Source organism: Fukomys damarensis, unplaced genomic scaffold, assembly GCF_012274545.1.
Source record: "Fukomys damarensis isolate Sample0158 unplaced genomic scaffold, DMR_v1.0_HiC HiC_scaffold_3, whole genome shotgun sequence".
NCBI classification, from domain to species: Eukaryota; Metazoa; Chordata; class Mammalia; order Rodentia; family Bathyergidae; genus Fukomys; species Fukomys damarensis.
Genome location: NW_022900915.1, coordinates 46,295,201 through 46,314,554, shown reverse-complemented (window position 1 = coordinate 46,314,554; position 19,354 = coordinate 46,295,201). Strand labels below are relative to the sequence as shown.

Sequence of the window (19,354 nt, the reverse complement as noted above, 5' to 3'; positions counted from 1 at the left end):
TGCTTCCTTTTGGGGATACCAAATGCTTTACAGGTCAGATCCAGGAAATCCTCCATGGGAAGCTGCCGTGCACATTGCTGGTGAGTCTCTGCTGCTATCCCCATAAAATCCTAAAGGTTGACGGCATTGCCTCCACTAGAAAAGCATTGCAATCTTTAATATTTCTTTTTAATGTATTAACATAGCTGGGACTGTATGGGTGTTGCCCCAATGAGGGGCCTGGACTCAGGCTCAGCTGCAATTCAGTAAAATAAAAAGAAGAGTTCTCTCACAAAAGAAGCAATATAAAATAAAATAAAACTTGTACTTACCATAAATTGAAACATATAGAAAGTTGTATTATTTTGAAAATATATGACTTAAATTCAGGAAAAATAAAATCCAAATCAAGAAATACTTTTATGAAATGTACTACACATTTATTGGGCATACACATGTATATAATTGAAACGTAGTGAGAGCTATTAAGAGTGAAATGTTTTTAGAAGACTAAACAACAGTGGGAAGGCTGGAGATGTTACTGGAAGAATCAACAATGAGAATGTATCAGTAAGAGACTTAAAGTCATAGATAAACAAATAAGAAGTGGTTAAGGGTGTAAGTCACAGGTACAGGAGGCTGTGCACGGATGTGTGGTGGACCTCAGTGTAATAGGGAGAGCCAGTAACACCTCTGCCCAGTTAGGATGCGAGCCCGTGCTGTCCACCTTGGGTGACTGCAGAGACTGCAGGGGTGCACCTGAGATATCAGAGACTCCCGTGAAGTGTTCCGATCTTTTCCTCAGTGCTGTGATGCACGGAGACGAGAAACACTTATAGAAACAGTTGAAGAGACAGAGACAGGGGGAGCCAAGAGGACCAATGCTCTTGCAAGCAAAGCTGAACAAGCAAAGGCCCTGAACACCAGCAGTCAATATTTATCGGTGGCGTTGTCTAGTTAGATTGTGGTAAAGGGGCTCTGTGAGAGGGCCTGCAATTGCTGTGGACACTTTAGTGATGCAGGCAAGGCTTGTAAGGGAAGAGGCAAAGCACCTTTGAATTAGGAATGATACAGACAAAATATAGTCTGTGGTTAATAATTAAATCTGTCTTTTAACTAAAGAATGTTTTAACTCTGGGAACAGAATTTTGCATCAGTAGTTCTTACCTCTGCACAGAGGTTTCAGCCAGACTCGCTTCTGAAAACAAGCCAGTTGAAGGATTAACACTATACAGCCTGCGCTGCTCACAGCCTGCTTAGGGCATAACCCATGGGGTGGTCTCTCACACTGGAGTCTTTTTGCTGCAAACAGATAGGAGACTTACTTAGTGCATACTGCAAAATCCAAGCCATAGTATGAATACTTCTGTCATGTTTCTGATTACATTTTTAATTGAGTTTAGCAGTTTGTTTTCTTGGTTTTTCTTTTTTGGTGCTGGGGATCAAACACAGGACCTGGAGTTTGCCAGGCAGGTGCTGTGCTGCTGAACTAAATAAGCAGTTTAATGACATATAGTTCCCGTGTTATATCAGTCACCAGTCTGAAGTGCAAAATTCAGTGTGTTTGTAGAATATTCTCAGAGGTTTCAATAGTCCATATTATTTTAAATGATTTCCTCACTTCCCAAACAAATGCTTTCTTGTTAATATCATCCTTTATCTTACAGTACCAATCTTTCACAGATATTAATCCACATTCAATGTACCTAAATTTGAGGGCTTTAGATATTTGTTAATGAAGTTGTGCAGTGTTTAGCATTATGTACCTGGTTTCTCTTCCTTAGCATGTTTTCCACATATATCTATCTTACATGTATCAAACTTCAAAAATTACATATTCCTTCATATTTCTTAAATATTGTTCTTTGATTCATACACATTGATGGACATTTTCTTTGGGACCATTTCCGTAAGACTGGTGTTATGCCCAAGTCACAAAGTCCCCAAAGACCACCAAGGAGTGGGGCCCAATGCAATTACAGGAGGAGTTTATTGCAAGCTCGAGCTTGGACTCTCAGGGGTTACCGTCACAGCGGCTTCAGACCGAGAGCCCAGATCCATCTCTGAAGCGGGTTTATAATGGACTATACTGGTGCCAAAGTGCAGACTGATCTATCTCACTTGCATGGTAGAAAAAACAAAACAAAACAAAAAAAAAAACCTGGGCCCGGGTAATTCATAAAGGAGATGCATGCATTTTCATAGCATTTAGGGAGAGGCTGGGAAATTCAAGATCATTATGCGAACCCATTCACAGCCTGGTGACTGCCATTCTCAATATATTAATATTCCAACATTAATTTCATTTTCTGCATTAGCAATCTGCACTAAGACACCACCTAAGTACTTCAGGAGTCCAATTCCCCCTCGCACGTGTGCCCTCCTCAGTGTTCCTCCTGCCTCCACCTGGACCTCTGACCCTGGGTTCCGGCTCACGCCACCCCCAGAGCGACTCCTCGCCCGCCCTCCTGCTTGTTACATCCCCTGCTGCTGTGTCCTATGCCCTCCTCCGCCTTCACTTCCTTCACAAGCTAGTGGCGAATGAACTTCCACAACTTCTAAGGAGAATGCAGAAGTGTAGAGATCATGCGTGTCTGAGGATGACTCCTTCCTCTCATCTGCCCGGGTGATGAGCGTTGGCAAGATGTAGACCGCAGAGTTCCAATCTTCCCCAGTTGCTAAGCCCACGTCCTGACCGTCTCCTGTCAGTCAGCAATTCTATCAAGACTCCAAGGTAGCTCAGGAATAAAGCAGTGTGGGAACTACTTTTCACCACCTGAGGCTTTTAAACAGTTGTTTTACAATTACATTGCGGTTTCATGATTGTGTCCTGATGCGGCTCCCTTCATCTGTTTGAGAGGACACTGATCTGTCTGCACTGGTGAGCAAGTCTTTCAATTTCAGAAACTTTGATCCCTGTCCTTACTATCTCCCTCCCTCCCTTCTATTTTAAGTCTTTCCTTCTTGAAAATCCCCCTTACTTACTGCTTGATAAACCTCAGCTGAGCCACTTCTTTCATTATCTGTTCCAATTTCTTATATATTTATTTCCTTATTCCTTTTCATATCCCTAATGTCATAATTCACCCATCAGACTACAACTTTTTAATCTAATGGTCTTTGTATATATGTAATTTGATATTTTCTATCTGCTTTTATCTCTCTGAACTGATTAATCACAGCTCCCTATTGAAAGAGTTATGTTGTTTTGTCCATGTTCAGATTCATTCATTTTGCCTATATATTTGTTCTGACTTCTGATTGCAGAAGCTGCCTTCAGCAGTCCAGTCATCCCTGGACGTCTGCTGAAGGGCAGGTCTGGGGCGCAGAACATGTATGGTCAGGAGTGTGTGCAGTGAAATGCAGCTGAGTGGTCTCAGCACTGGGGGACGTTAGAGGTGGGGTCTCTGTGTACACCTAAGGCCGGTCTGTGTCATATTTGTGATATAGAGGCTCACGGCAATGCATTTACTTGGAGTAGTGGAGGAGAGCTTGGAGTTGGACTTTGTTGGAACTGTTAAAGCTTTTCAAATCTTAGAGATGCACCACATGCATTTTTTTGTCTGTAGTAATATTATTTGTCTGTTAGTCATTTATTTTATAGGAATATTTTAGTTATACAATATGTAGACATTCATTATTGGGAATGTGCACCTTTACATAATGTATCTTGGATTGTTTAAAATGAGATGGATGTAAGTCTTTTGAGGCCCAGGGGAAGGAGCTCATGTTTTGTGTAAAATTTCAGCTTTACATAAATTATCATGAAAGTGATTGCATAGTGAATCTTAGATGCGATTTACTAGACTCACTCATTATTTGTATTTCTGCCTTTTATATCTACCAATTCTTATCATTCACATTGTTTCTTGTATTTGTTGAAAACCTATGACAATTTCCTCTAAATATTCCACAGTTTATTTCTAACAATAGGAACAGCAGTTTCCCTATAGTTAAAGATCAGTGATCAACTTTAGAAAACATAGCATCAACATAACACAATTCCACAAGGATTTTGACTGAACATAGAGTGCAGAGATGGAGAACATTCAGGAACAGAGAAATAGGGATGAGTATGGGACAAGCTCTCATGATGTGAGAGTCTGAGCAACAACAGCCCCCTAAGGCCCTGCAGGTCTAATGTGCAGAGAGAAGGAAGTCAGTGCATGAGTAGATGCCTCCCCTACTTTACCATGTCCTGAATTGCAGGTCTCACACAGCACAATCTCTTCAGAGCTCCCGTGACTTCCTTGTTCCTAAGACTATAGATCAAGGGGTTCAGCACAGGAGTGAGGATTGTGTAAAACACAGACACCACCATGTCCTTCTCGGGGGTGTGGTAGGAGCTGGGAAGCATGTAGTTGTAGATGGCAGCGCCGTAGAAGAGAAGGACCACGGTCATGTGGGAGGAGCAGGTGGCCAGCGCCTTCTTCCGGCCCTCTGCTGAGTTCATCCTGAGCACGGTGAGGAGGATGGAGGTGTAGGAGCTGGAGATGACTGTCACGGGGATGAGGAGCATGAGGACACAGCACAGGTACATGAGGGTCTCGTAGAGTGAGGTGTCTGAGCAGGAGAGCTTCATCACGGCAGGGACTTCACAGAAGAAGTGATGGATCTCCCAGGATCGGCAGAAGGGGAAGGTCATGGTCACAGAGGTCAGCATGAAGCCGTCCACTGACCCCAAGAACCAGCAGCCAGAGGCCAGGAGGAGACACATCCTGTTGTTCATCAGGATGGGGTAACTCAGGGGATGGCAGATGGCTATGTAGCGGTCATAGGACATGGCTGCCAGGAGAAAAAACTCTGAGCCAGCTAGTGTCAAGTAGAGGAACATCTGCATCCCACACTCGGGGGCTGAGATCCTGTTCTCACCCATGACCTGGTCCATGAGCACCTTGGGCACAGTGGTGGAAATGTACATCATGTCCATGAGAGACAACTGGCTGATGAAAAAGTACATGGGCGTGTGCAGCCGGGAGTCAGCTCGTATCAGCAGGATCAGGAGTGCATTTCCCGACAAGGCCATCAGGAAAATCACGAAGAGGACCAGGCACAGCAGAGCTGGGTGTGTGGACTGACAGAAGAGCCCCACCAGGACGAAATCCACCCAGGCAGTGTGGTTGGACCTCCAGGTGGCCTTGTCCATGGGGTTTCACCTGGACCGTGAAGAGAAGTTGGGGTTAATGTAACATGGCCCTGGTTGAGCCCGTGCACTGACCATGCTGTGGCCTCTGCACCAACCCGACTGCACAGCCAGAGGCTGCCCAGGGTCCTGAGGACCTACTGGATGTCCGTGCATTACCCAGGACTCAGCAGGTGGAAAGAAGGGAAGGGCTCACAACTGATGGTCAGATTAATTGGTAACTGATGGTGAAGTTCCCCACTTCAAGGTTATGAGCTTCTTAATGACACTGTAGTTTATCTACAAGTACAGAATGTTACAGAACGATGGCTGTCGATGTGATCAGCAACATCATCGCAAATAAGAGAAAACAAATTCTTATTACATGAGTTTTCATAGTTGAAGTATGAAATCAATTCAGTAGTCTGATTTTTTTATTTTTAGTTACTTTTTGGAACTGGAGATCGAGCTCAGGTCCTTGCACTTGTGAAGAGGGCAGTGGAACCACTGAGGTAAATCCCCAATCCCAATAGTTCTGTTTTTAAGATTAGGTATTAAAATGCACAGATGTTTATTCTACACATAACATATTAAAATAACTGAAATTTACCTGTTTCTGTCAAATTCACACGGAAGGTGTAAACTCCCTCTGTCCACAGTACAACGCCTTTCTGTGAGGACTATGTTTGCACAGAATGATGCTCACAGTCCCACAAGGAAGAGGTTACCCTAAAGCAGATTGGACACTGGGGACTTGAAGATCCTGGGATGAAGGTCCCAGACGGAGGCCCGACATCAGCCACAGCTCAAGCTGCTCCTATCCTCTCCTGTGCTGTCCACTCTGCCTTGAAGAGAAACAGAATATTTACATTCAAGCATCATGAGAATTAGGTCAGGCAAAGTAAGGAAAGCTCTCAGATGAGTGCTAGTCACAAATGAATAAACATGCGTGCTTTGGGTCCACATCCACACTATGTATTCTGCAGAGGCAATTCTAGGGATGGCAGTCACTACTCTTATTCTCTGAGAAAATTTCCTCCAGTTCTTCATCTTCATAACTCTTCAGACATTCGATATTTTGGTATTCAGAGTACTGTGGGGAAAATCTGCAAATACATATGTCAAATATTCAACTAATCTGTAAAAAGGAATGAGTATTTGGTAATTTTCCTGTTTTCTTATATTTGCTTATTGCACATAAATGTGCACGTTTATTCCCATAAATGTATTTATATGAACCTGTGTATATACACAAATGAGTGAGATGTGCACTAGTGTGACCCTGTTCAAATAGAGCTTCATGGAGGACCCCTTTATTGGTCTAGGATATGTATTTTCCTCTAAATTCATCTCCATAAAGCTCTTACCATTTGCATTAAATCTCAGAATGTAAGAGATACAATTTATGGGGTCACCGGTGTTTTCCAGACAAGACTTAGGCTGTTTTCACAGTTGCTTTTGCTTTCACTAACTGCTGTAATTAATGTTTCTTAGAAAATGGAGAGCAGAGAGGAAAGCTAAGTTACCCTGAAAAGGATAATGCTCCTCAGGCTTGATGCTCACCACCTGTCTAAGTCAGACACTGAACGCACACCGAGGGCACCTTAGACCTGATAGCACTTCAGGAAGTCTCCTAGCATATTCAGGGAGATAGTGTACAAATGATACTTAAAGTGGAATTTTAAAGAGCTATAAGTTTATCAGAAAGTCTAATAGACAAAAAATACCTCTGGCCATTCTGAACCAATAAAACCTTCATCCATTTGTTTTTCTTCAAAGATACCAAATGTTTCCAACTTTCTATTTCTAACACGTTAAATATTAAATGCTGAAAATTCTTACTTACAGGAGGGCACATATATATCTTCTTTATGGGAAGACATTAGCAGTGGTGAAGGTGCATGATTGCTTGAAAACAGTGCAGCTTTCAAATGCCTTTTATGACTTTGTAATGATTTCAGAAACTCCCTCAGATACTCAGCTCACTAACAGCACCGTGCTCTGAGGAGATGATGCAGCAGGTGACACAGTGACACTCAGCTATCAGCATCCAAAACATGGGACATATTGAGGAAGTGTAGGTGATCATCATTGCTAGGTAGATAGGAATGATACAATTTTCTCCCTTCAAATCCAGATGGGTATTGAGATCTGTGGAAATTTAAAAACTTCCAAAGAAAGCACAGAGTGCATCTACTGATGTAATCAGGATTTCTGCACAGAGCGGGTTGAGTGCTGAGGTACTGAGCGGCATGCGATCCCCAGGTGCTCTGTGCCAAGTGAGCAGAAAGTAGCAGGAGGTGGCTGAGGGTGCAGGTGTGTTGAGAAGACCTCTGCTGCTTCTGGTTCAAGGGAAGTCACAGTCACGAAGCCACACAACAGCCACGGTGGGCCTCAGACTGACCAGTGCACATCATACCTCTGTCACTCCCAGGGACGGATTACCTGTTCCTTCTTCTCTCTGTCCAACTCCTTGAGTTTCAGCTACACCGCCTTGGGCACAGTTAACTGTGGAGATAATAACGGTACCTGGAAAGGGACACCGAACCCCTCCTGGACCTTGACATCATCATCCCAGGCAGGGTTCTGAGGCTTCCACCTTTCTTCTTCCGCCGAGCCTGTCAGTCACTTACTTGTCATGTTTTCACTCACAGATTTCAAAGACAGCTTCTCAGGGTATTTGCCTAACACTGAAGTATAAACTAAGGAGAGTCTCATGTCTATCCTAAAGGTCGTACACTAGGCAGGGATTCCCCAAGCTCGTGGAAACCCCATCCTCCCCATGTAATCCACAATTTGTGTTCAGGACGCGTACTGTCAGTTCCATCAGAGAAACAAAAATACGATTGAGTCCAATATCACCTGAGTTGTTGTAACCCTCTGGCATCATCCTCTGTTGGAGTACAACCATCCCTTTGTATATGTAGAAGCTGACTCTGAGAAAAAAATACATGGGACAAGCATTTAAACATAAGGAAGAAGCACATATTGATTTGTTCATAAGTAATTGGAAATCAGGTACTTATTTCTTACTATGTTACAGTAAAGAAATGCTATGAATAAGTGCTATATGAAAGCTTTAACAAGGCATAATTTCTCTTCTTCAGAAGATAAATGATACAGAAAACTAGGAAATATGGTAAAAAACTAACAGAGTTTTGGGCAGCAGATCCAGCGGTGCAGAGCCCTGTCTGCCCTTTTATCCCGCTGCACTCTCTGCCTTCTCCTGAGCTCCCCTCAGAGGGCCCTGCACCTGCACCAGCGGGCTGGCAGACGTGCACAGGTTAAGTGTATATAGAAAGCTGGGTGCTGATGTCACCCTGAGTTTTACTGTGCTCTTCATGGGATTGGATCAAAGTTTCCTTTGAAATTCTCTCTGGACCTGTAGAATAAAAGCTGCTAAGAGAACTGTGTAGGATAATGGATAACTGCTCTATGTTTCAGATTTTCTTCTCATGTATTTCTAAGCTTTTCTTCTTGTAAAATTCACAATCTTGAAAGTTTTCTGCTAATAGTTTTTTTTATGACAGAATCTTTTATTTCCATGTGTTGAATTCTCTGTGACTATCTTGAAGATAGTAATGCATAGTTCACTGACCTTGGTTATTCTCTTCTTATTTTGTTATGCAATGTTGGTGTTTTTCATGAAAAAAAATCAGAAATATCTGAACTGTTAATAACATCTGCCAATAAAATATCAGTTGGTCATCGTAGAGCATTAGCTTTTTTATTTATAAAATTATTTCCATATATAATGAAGGCAATATATATATGTATATATATATATAAAAATTAATAAATACATAAACACCTGTACATAACTTTTAGATATTTTCATCTTTCAGATACACAATCTGAAGTGACTGTGATCCGTATGTCACGTACAGCACCACTGATCAGTGCTGTGCTATGCTGTATGTTGAGGTCAAATTCTTCATATCTCTCTCTCTCTGCTGTTTATTACTGGTTGTACTTCACTGTTGAATTTTATTGTAATGTATTAGTTTTGCTAACATGAAATTACAGAAAGTTCAAAACCAAAACATGGTTCAGTGAGACTTTAGAAATCAATCACAGTATTCTCACCAGACAGAGAGTGCACTTTGGAAGTTGTACGATAGGAGCTGTCGGGGGGCATCCTGGGGGCAGCAAACTCTCCAAAGCTCCTGAGGGAATCTGGCCAAACCCACAGGTGCGTTTCTCTGGGAGGAGAGGCCAACACCAGGGAAGAGTGGATCGAAGCCTGAGTGAGCCGACAGCCATGAGCGACCCAGGAATACTGAGGTTTATCAAAATGAGTAAAGGACCTGGAGTGACACACACTGGCCCTGAAGGAAGCTCTCCGTGGGGACTGCTGAGACTTGCCAAAGTCATCAGTGCTTTTCCAGTGTGTACGGTTATGTAATGCCAGGTGAAAATCCAAACCTGCTATAGTGTTTGTTTGGAGGTTAAGGATGGTTGAAGGGGATGCATCTGCTTTTTAAATTGACAAGGAGAGGATTATGGTGAGTAACCGTGGTTTGTCAGCTTGTTTGGATAAAGGGACACCTAGCAGCTCAGTGAAGTATACTTCTCCATGTGTGCAGCGGCTATGGCGGTGTTTCCTTATATACTTTGTATGGACTCTGGTCCCTTCCTCTCTCATACTTTTGCTTGCTTTTCTTCCACACCAAATACAATAGGCATTTTTGCTTTGCCCTGCACTTTGTTACTTGGAATGAGCCGACCATGAATTGATTGCCCCAGAAGTATGAACCAAGTAAACCTTTCCTCATTGAAGCCGGTGATGTTGGGAAGCATGGATGAAAATAACAATATTTATGTGTAAAAACAACAATATTTATATGTATGCCGGTACAGCAAATGAATGTTATTATCCTGCATTACTGATATCCATCAATGAAAAATGTTATGTTGCTGGAGGTGGCTGTGACTCAGTGGTAGGACTTTGTGAGGCTTTTGTTTGATAGCTAACAATGAAAAATAAAATGAAAGTTGTATCATGTCTGTATAGTAAGCATTGGCTGAGTGAGCACCATGTAGCCGGTTAACGAATCAATCAAGAAGACAGGAGCAACAATGCCCTCATGGGTCCTGCAGGCTAGTTATTCTTAAAAAAGTTTTGTTGGAAAGAAATGGAAAAATGTTAATCAGTGTACTTTTTCATGGTGGTCTTTTCTGATGTCCTTCATCCAGACAGAGTCCTCCACTGTCAGCCTCACTGAGGGATGGATCATCTTCTGACCTGAAGGACTTCAGCATGCAGATGGCTTGTTCTGACTCCTTCATCACCTCCTTTACTGTAAGCTCTGAGTACAGGCCTGGGAGATCCTACAGAGTGGAAAGAGCAAGACACAGGGTTAGTTTCCTTCTTCTGCAGGTGGTGTCTGGCTCCTGCTGCCGCTGTGGGGCTCAGGCAGCACGCAGTGCCCATTGCTTCTCTCTAGGCCAGCTTCCCTCCTTGCAGTTTACTCAGATGATCCATGCTCATGGCTTTTCCAAACTTCTGGGGTCTCCAATGCACCTTTGTCTTCACACTCACAGCTTTACACTTTCCCCTTTCAGGGCCACCCACCTGGCCTCCCAGGCCTTTTTCATAAATCTGTGTAGAAGCCTTCCTGACCCCACAACTGTAGGCATTTTCATGCACCTAAAACCAGATCCATGTGGCTGATACCAGAGTCAGCTGCCAGCTGGAGCAGTAGCCAGGCTTCCTTCTCTCTTGGCTGTAGAAGTGCAGTGCCTGGATTGCTGAGTACTCTGAACCTAATCCCAGAGAACAACTTCCCTAGGCGGCTGCCATTCTGAAACATTGTGCTTTGGGGCTTTCTTTTCAAAGCCAAGTGTTTCACATTTGCCATTTTGTGGTTGTGAAGGGTGGGGTCCTGCTGCTTCTTCTGATGGTAACAGGCCATATTTTCTATCCTCCTGTTCCTCCTCAGTAATTAAGTTCTGCTCTGCTCTGTCTTTGCATTCTACAGCTTTAAGGGAGCTTGCTTTCTCACCAAACTCAAAGTATTTTAAATCATTCTACTGGGGTCTTTGCCCTTGATTCTCAGCATAGATCTGGCTAAACATCCCCAACAGTAGCCATACTACCAATTCAATATTCTATTGGATTCCTGAAATCTCTTCTGCAAGATTAATTAGTCCACCGTCCCTACTATTAGTCTTAGGTAAAGTCTCTGGACACGAACAAAATGCAGACAAAATTCTGCCCAGCCATAACACTCATGTTTTCCCATATTCTGAGGTGTGACCAGAATCTCCAATAAAGAACACCCTAGGGTGTCCCAGCGCTACTTCTGTAGCCAACATCTCTGAATCTTTCCTAACTCTTCCTCTTCCCACAAGACAGTTCCAAAAGCCAGGTAACGTCACAGCAATGACCTCACTCCTGGTACAAAATTTCTCCGTTAATTATTTGTCTCTGGTTATTGAGACAAAATATCTGACAAAAACATTGGAGGGAAAGAGGGTTATTTAGCTTACAGTTAACAATCAGCGGGCATCCAAGCTGGGTTGGCAAACAGATATTGCAAGGGAGAAACAACATCATGTGCACAAGGCAGCGACGGTAGCAAGGATACCGTAACAGAATCCAGCTGCCACTTTTATCTTATTTAGACTATGCAGGGTGAGTAGCACTCACACACTTGATCCCAGCGCTCTTAAGCCTGTCATAATATCTTGAGTCACTTCCAGCTTCACACACTCTAGCTCAAGCCTATGGCCACAGGAGTCTGTGGGAAGACATGTCAAACCTAACCATAACAGCCAGGACCAACTGAGGTCTGGGGGCCTCATGTCACTGTACCTCAGGTTTGAATAGTGTACAGAGGCAGCAAGCATAGGAACAGGAAAAGCAATGCACAACAGACACTGAGGCTACAGGAGAAGTCAGGATGGCATAAAGATAAAAACAAAACCAGACACCTTGGTCCTCAAATTTTACCTTTAGCAGTCCGCCAGAGTCTTCTCAGTAAGCCACATCCCAGCCAGGATACAACAAGGCACAGAGTACAGGCCTCTATGTCCCCTTTCCTGCTTCACCAGGGACTGAACCTGGGCTACACCAGGCAAGCACAGCAGTCATGAAGCTGGGTGCACAAGGGCGAATTAAGGAGGCAGAAAGGATATTTGTATCAGTGGCTTCTTTTTTTAAAGAATTGAGGTGAATGTTTAAAACTTTGCACTGTTGAACAAGCACAGAGCTAACCACACTGAAGAGCGAAGAAGGAATATTCCCCATGCCATGTGACTAGATGGTCCCAAGTTCCTCCAAATAGGTGGGGAGTCCTTCTTCCCTCACATGTGCAGAGACATAGGGGGACAGATGGCTGGGACTCTGTTATATCCCTGTACCTGTACCAGCCCCCATGATGAAGGGAGTCATCATGTATAGCACTTGAGTAATAATAAAAATAAAAGTTAAAAATCAGTGTAATAATTTTTGAAAAAAAATTTCCAACTGAGAAATGAGAACTGCTATCTTAGCATAATTTAAATTTTAAGTGTTCTCTGAAGAGTTAGATTTCCTTTAACTCTTTGTTTGTACCTCTAGCCATTTACACGAGATTATGTGTTTTTTTTTATTTGCTATTTTCAGGTAGTTGCAACATTTCTGTATACTAAATTCTGTGCAATACAGTGTTTATTTTTTCCAGTATGTTTTATCTTTTGTTAGTTTACTGTATTTCGTGTCTCCTAACTACTCATTGTGTCTCTTATAATGTGGTAGTGCCTGCCTCTGCTCCCTGGGTTCTTATTTCTCTGAACAGCCTCTGTACTTACTCCATGCAGTTGGAGTTACAGAGCTGACAAAGTATTAGATAAGAATGAGTGTGAACTGGAAATGCTTGCCTTAAAAACATGATTCAAATGGAAATACTCAACATCATTATAGATATATAACAGACTTATAAATTAAACCTACAATGAAATGCAACCTCAGACCATGGAATGGCTGTAGTAACACAAACAACTTGTTTAGACAAGTAGGGAATCTTATTCACTGTTGATGATATTGTGAATTGGTACATTCATTATTGAAAACACTGTAAAAATGAGAATAGTGAAGAACCAAAACTTCTACTACCGGGTACATAGCCAAAGAGAATAAAATCACATATTGAAGACACCTGCTTTCCCATGTTTTTCTCAACTCTATCCACAATACCTAGGAAATTGAATCCACCTGAGTAATGCAGAAATGAGTGAAGAAAAGGCAGGTATGCATCACAGGATGCTTGTCAGCCATGACAAAGTGTGATGTCCTGTGATTTACAACCACAATGACACACCAGGACAGTAATAACCAAATAATCTAGTCACAGGAACACAAATACTCAATGATGTCACTCATGGTGGAATCTAATAACTTGATGAAAGGGAAATTGAGGATGTGATCATTTTGAAAGTTTCGCAGAAATCCCTACTTTCACTAAGATATCCGTGAACACTTACACAAATTTATATACTTCTAGATTATCAAAAATACACAAACCAAATGAAATTCCTATGGATTAATATGATTTGTGAATCTCTTTGAAAAATAGTTTAGTATTGCTGATGAATATAAAATGGATATGTTTTCTGTGTTATCATTATTAAGCTTAATATGAACATGAACTTTTATTCTATCTGGATTTATTAAATAAACTAATGTCAAACCCATTGAATATTTGATATAATAGCTGTAAATTTCACCTGAAAGTAAATGTATGAGTGCATATACAGTTTAAAAGGACTGTTGGAGTCAATTGCTTCATTTATACCAAGCACAACATTAAGGCAAAGAACACAAACACAAAACAAAAAGTCTACTTACTATTTTTAGCCTTTTATATTTGTGAAGCTTGCTGTAAAAAAAAATAAACAGTGAATAAGGCTCTAAAAAATTAAAAACATAAGTAATTTCCCAGGTAACTACACAGATGATGAGCAGAATAAAAGACATGAGTAGTGACTCTAGAATAGAAACAAATAAAACAATAGATGAGTTCAGGACCATGATGAAAGCTATGAATGCTTAGCACAAGACAGAAAAGGAAACCATGAATGCCCAACATAAGAAAGAAATGGAATCCATGAAACAGATTAAAACTAATATCCTGGAGATCAAAAACTCTACTGAAAGTATATGAAGCAGACTAACAGAAACTGAAGACAGGATATCAGATATAAAAGACAGGATGGTGGTCAGTGGCCATGAAAAGAAAGACCTCTTAAAAACAGTAAGAGACTGTGAGAAATCAATCCAACAGGTCCTAGATGACATGAAGATGAATAATATAAGATTTATAGGGGTGCACAACAAAGCAGGAGAAAGAAAACCGCCAAAAAAACATTCACAGAATTAAGGGCAGAAAATTTCTCAAACAGACCAACAGAACTTGACACACAGATAAGTTAGGCATATAGGATTTCAACTAGCTAGAAAAAAAAAATCTACACCTAGATGCACTGAGCCCACCCTTACCCTGGCCTGCATCCAGGGTATCTGTGAGGACCCTTCAGCTGTATGGAGATCCCACCATCGGCCTGGGCTGCATCCAGCAGACTGGTGAGGACCAGTCAGCCATGCAGTAAGCCTACCTTTGCCTCGGCCTGCTTCTAGTGGACCGGTGAGGACCAGTCAGCCACACAGGTGCCTCTGCAACATACCCATCTCCTGTGCTCTTACACTCCTGATTATACCATTTCTTGGATCCACTCTGCGGAGGCACAGTGGTCATAAAGGTCATTTTACTGAGCTCCAGAAGATAGAATGGAAGTGAACAACTGCAATAAAGGCATGTCAGATCTCCATAATTGATAAATTGGAGATCACCACCTTCCATCAGAGCTTTGACTACCTTCAGAGAAAGGGCAGAGGTAACCTGTAGTAGACACTTTCAGAGTTCAACCTTGAATGAGTTCAGGGAGGTCAATTTGGGCCTTGCAGCCTGAATTCAGTCTGAATCTCAGGAGTCTGCCATCAGCTACCTAAGGCTAAATGACTTAGTTCTGCACATGGCTGCTCACATTGTCTATTGTGACAGCAGAGATATATCCTGACAGAAGCTCTTAAAATTCTTTTCCTTCTGGCTTTTCCTCATTCAATTCTGCAAATTCTTTCTTTTTTCTGTCCTCTTTTCCCCAGCCTCTTGTTTCCCCATATTATTTGTCATCTCCATTTTTGTTCCTGTTCCTGCCCTAATTTGGATTTCTTCCTTTTGTTTCTTTCTTTGTTTTCTTTTCTTCCCTCTTTTTCCTTCTCTCAAAGGTCATTAGTTTCAAAGGAAAGTGAATCCCTATTACTGTTAAGTTGTTCTATTCTTATCTTTGTTCTTTCACTCTGCCTTTCCCTGTTGTCTTCAAATGTTTCAAGTTTGCTTGGTCATCCTGTGTCCTCTGGCTTCACTTGAGACCTTCTCCAATTCTTCTACCTATCTGTTCTTCTCCTCCTAACTCTGTATAAGTCCCCATTCTAAAGGGTAAAGTTGCTATATTGAAGAGTTTATTGACTATGAACATATTTTAGCCTGATCCTTGATTTTGATTTAATTCACATCATTTAAAGGAGATTGCTTAATTGCTACCACAAATGGTCAATTTTAAGCTATCCTTGATGCTATTGTGCTGCTGATTGTGTCAATTGGACTAAAGGGTTGTGTTTGATTTAATGAATTGCCCTTTATGATATTATAAAAATGAGAGTGTCTATGAGTCATTAGAGACTCAAAAGCTAGAGAGCAGCTATATCAAGAAGATCAAACTGCTAACCTAGGAATTAAACCAAGAACAGTCCAACAACAAAAATAAAAATGAGAAAACATTTAAGCAAGACTCAAAGACAGACTTCCAGTTCACCAATGGCAAGCTTTAGGGGAAATAAGGTGGAAAAATCTGATAATCAACCACCAGGACACCTCGAACTCATAGCCCAGGAAATAACAAAACAGATCAATCAGACTCCAGAAAAATTCAAAACAGAAATAATTTCCTAGATAACTACAAAGATGATGAGCATAATGAAAGACATGACTAGAGATTCTAGAATAGAAACTGAAAAAAAAAAAAAAAGATGAGCTCAGGACCATGATAGACACCATGAAGACCCAGCATAAGAAAGAAATGGGAACCATGAAACAGATTCAAACAGTTATCCAGGAGATTAAAAACTCTAGTGCAAGTTTTTGCAACAGGATAAATGAATGATGAATATAGAATTTCAGATATAGAAGATATGATTGCAGTCAGTGACCTTGAAAAGAGAGATCTCTTTAAAACAGTAAAGAATCATGAAGAATTGATCCAGCAACTCCTAGATGGTGCAAAGAAGAGTAACATAAGACTGATAGGAATCCATGAAGTAGCAGGAGAAAATACAAATGACTTAAAAAAGCTGTTCACAGGGCCGGGGATTTAGCTCAGCGGTTCGGTGGCCTGCCTTACAAGCGCAAGGACCCGAGTTCAATGCCTGGTACCAAAAAAAAAGCTGTTCACAGAATTGATGACAAAAATCTTCCCAAACAGAGGGGAAGAATTTGACAAACAGTTATGTGAGGCATATAGGACTCCAACCAACCATGAGAAAAAACAAAACAAAGAAACAACAAAAACAAAAACAAAAAACAAACTATGCCTCGATATATAATAGTCAATATCCCAGAAACCCAAGAGAAGAACAAAATACTACAAGCAGTTAGAGAAAAGAAACAAATCACATGAAAGGGAAAGTCCATCAGAATCACAGTAGACTTTTCAACACAAACACTCAGGAGAGCCTGGCTTGAGGTATTTCAAGCCCTAAAATAAAACAACCTGTATTGTATACCTAGATTGTACCAATAAACTCAATAAAAAGAAAAAAAAAAGTTAAAGCAACACCCCCCCACCAAAAAAGAAAACAACCTCCAACCTAGGCTGATGTATCCTGCAAAACTCTGTTTCAAAACTGATGGAGAAATAAGATACTTCCATAACAAAGAACACCTGAGAAACTCCAAGACTACTGAACCAGCACTACAGAGATTTCTAAACAATAACCTAGAAAAAAATGACGAATGTCACAGCACCATGAGGCCCAACAGAGCAAATCAATTAGGCAAGGTAGGAAACTAAAGGAAGAGGGGAAAAATTAAAAAGAGCAAACAACAGAACAATAACATGATAATGATAAGTCAATACATATCAGTTACAACCATCAATATCAATATCCTCAATTCACCAATCAAGAGAAATAAACTGCCAGAATGGATTATGAAGCAAAATCCAACAATATATTGTATACAAGAAACACACTTAGTGGAAAAATAAACCCATAGTCTGAAGGTGAAAGGATGGAAAACAGTTTTCCATGTGACAGGAGCCCAGAAAAAAGCAAGGGTAGCTATGTTCTTCTCAGACAAAGTAAATTTCAAACTAAAACTGATTAAGAGAGACATAGAAGGCCACTATATCCTTGAAAAGGGAATAACTCAAGAGGAAGAGATGACAGTCATAAATATATATGCATCAATTATTAATGCCCCAACTATATAAAACATATATTAAGGAACATGAAAAACCAAAAACCAAATAAGCACTAATAGAGTTGTAGTTGGGAACATAATATCCCACTATCACAAGTAGATAGATCATCTAGACAAAAAAATCAACAATGAAATACTAGAACTGAACCAATCTTTTGTACATATGTACTTAATAAATGTCTATAGAGTGTTCTAGCTACAAAATCATAATATACATTCTTCTTGGCTGCACATGGGTCATTCTCCAAACTAGACCATATACTAGCTCATAGAACAGGTTTAAATAAACACAAAGGAATCAGAGTTATCTCACGTGTGTTATCAGATCATAGTGCAATTAAGCTGGAGTTCAGTAGCATAAGAAACCATAGAAACTTCACAAAACATGGAAATTGAATAACACTCTCCTGAACAATCAATGGATTAGAGAGGAAATTAAAGAAGAAAATAGACAATTTTTACAAATAATGACAATGTCAATGCAATGTACAGGTATCTATGGTACACAATGAAAGCAGTTCTACATAGAAAACTCATAGCTGTGAATGCCCACACTATGAAACCACAGCAAGCTCAGATAAACAGCCTAATGATGAATCACAGGCTCCTAGAAAAAGAAGAGTAACAAAAACCCAAAGATCATATAAGGGGGAAATTATAAGCATTAAAGCAGAAATCAATGCAATGGAAACTAGGAAAATGATACAAAAAATCAATGAATGAAAGAGTTGGTTTTTCAAAAGAATAAATAAAATTGATAAATCCTTAGCTAACCTTGTCCAAAAACAGGAAAGAAAAGACTCATATCCATGCAATTAAGAACAGAAAGGGTGAAGTCACAACATATCAGCAGAAATCCAGAGGATCATCAATATTTACTTTGAGAACCTGTACTCTAATACAATGGAAAACACAGAAGAAATGAACAGATTTCTAGATACTGATGAATAACCAAAGTTAAACAGGGAAGACAAAAAACTTCTAAACATACCAATTACAATCAATGAAATTGAAAATGTAATTAAAATTTACCAATGAAGAAAACCTCAGGTCCTGATGGATTCACTGCTGAATTTTATAAGACATTTAGAGATCAACTGCTGTCACTGCTCTTTAAACTTTTCAAAGAAATTGAAAGGGAAGCAATACTTTCAAAGTTACTCCTGGAAGCAAGTGTTACTTTGATTCCCAAACCAGGGAAAAACCCAAACAAAAAAGGAGAACTGTAGGCCAATCTCCTTAATGAATATAGATGCAAAAATCCTTTATAAGATACTGGCGAACAGAATACAGAAGGTCATCAAGCAGATCATACACTCTGACCAAGTCGGATTTATTCCAGGGATGCAAGGATGATTTAATATACATAAATCAATAAATGTAATATACAATATTAATAGAGTCAAGAGCAAAAACCATAGGATCATCTCAATAGATGCAGAAAAAGCATTCAACAAAATTCAGTACCCATTCATGACAAAAACCCTGCAGAAAATTATAATAGACAGACAATATCTCAACTTGCTAAAGGCTGTCTATGAAAAACCAACAGCCAACATCATATTAAATGGCCGTAAACTGAGAGCATTTACACTAAAATCAGAGACAAGATAAGGCTGCCCACTATCATCACTCCTCTTCAATATAGTTCTGGAAGCATTAGTCACAGCAATTAGACAAGAGAAAGAAATTAAAGCAATAAAGACATGAAAGAAAGAAGGGAAACAGTCATTAT

The 19,354-nt window shown here is 40.5% G+C and overlaps 1 protein-coding gene across 1 annotated transcript; it reads right to left on the bottom strand.

Annotated features, from left to right (window-relative positions):
• Nucleotides 1-4,162: 4,162 nt before the first annotated feature.
• Nucleotides 4,163-5,137, bottom strand: LOC104858212 (olfactory receptor 2T29). The gene has a single exon (XM_019206664.1). It carries the CDS (start codon nt 5,123-5,125, stop codon nt 4,163-4,165), a length of 963 nt encoding a protein of 320 aa, XP_019062209.1. The 5' UTR covers nt 5,126-5,137.
• Nucleotides 5,138-19,354: the final 14,217 nt, after the last annotated feature.

Excerpts from the sequence above, each read along its gene's own strand:
- LOC104858212 (XM_019206664.1), bottom strand. The coding sequence starts at position 5,125 with ATGGACAAGGCCACCTGGAGGTCCAACCACACTGCCTGGGTGGATTTC.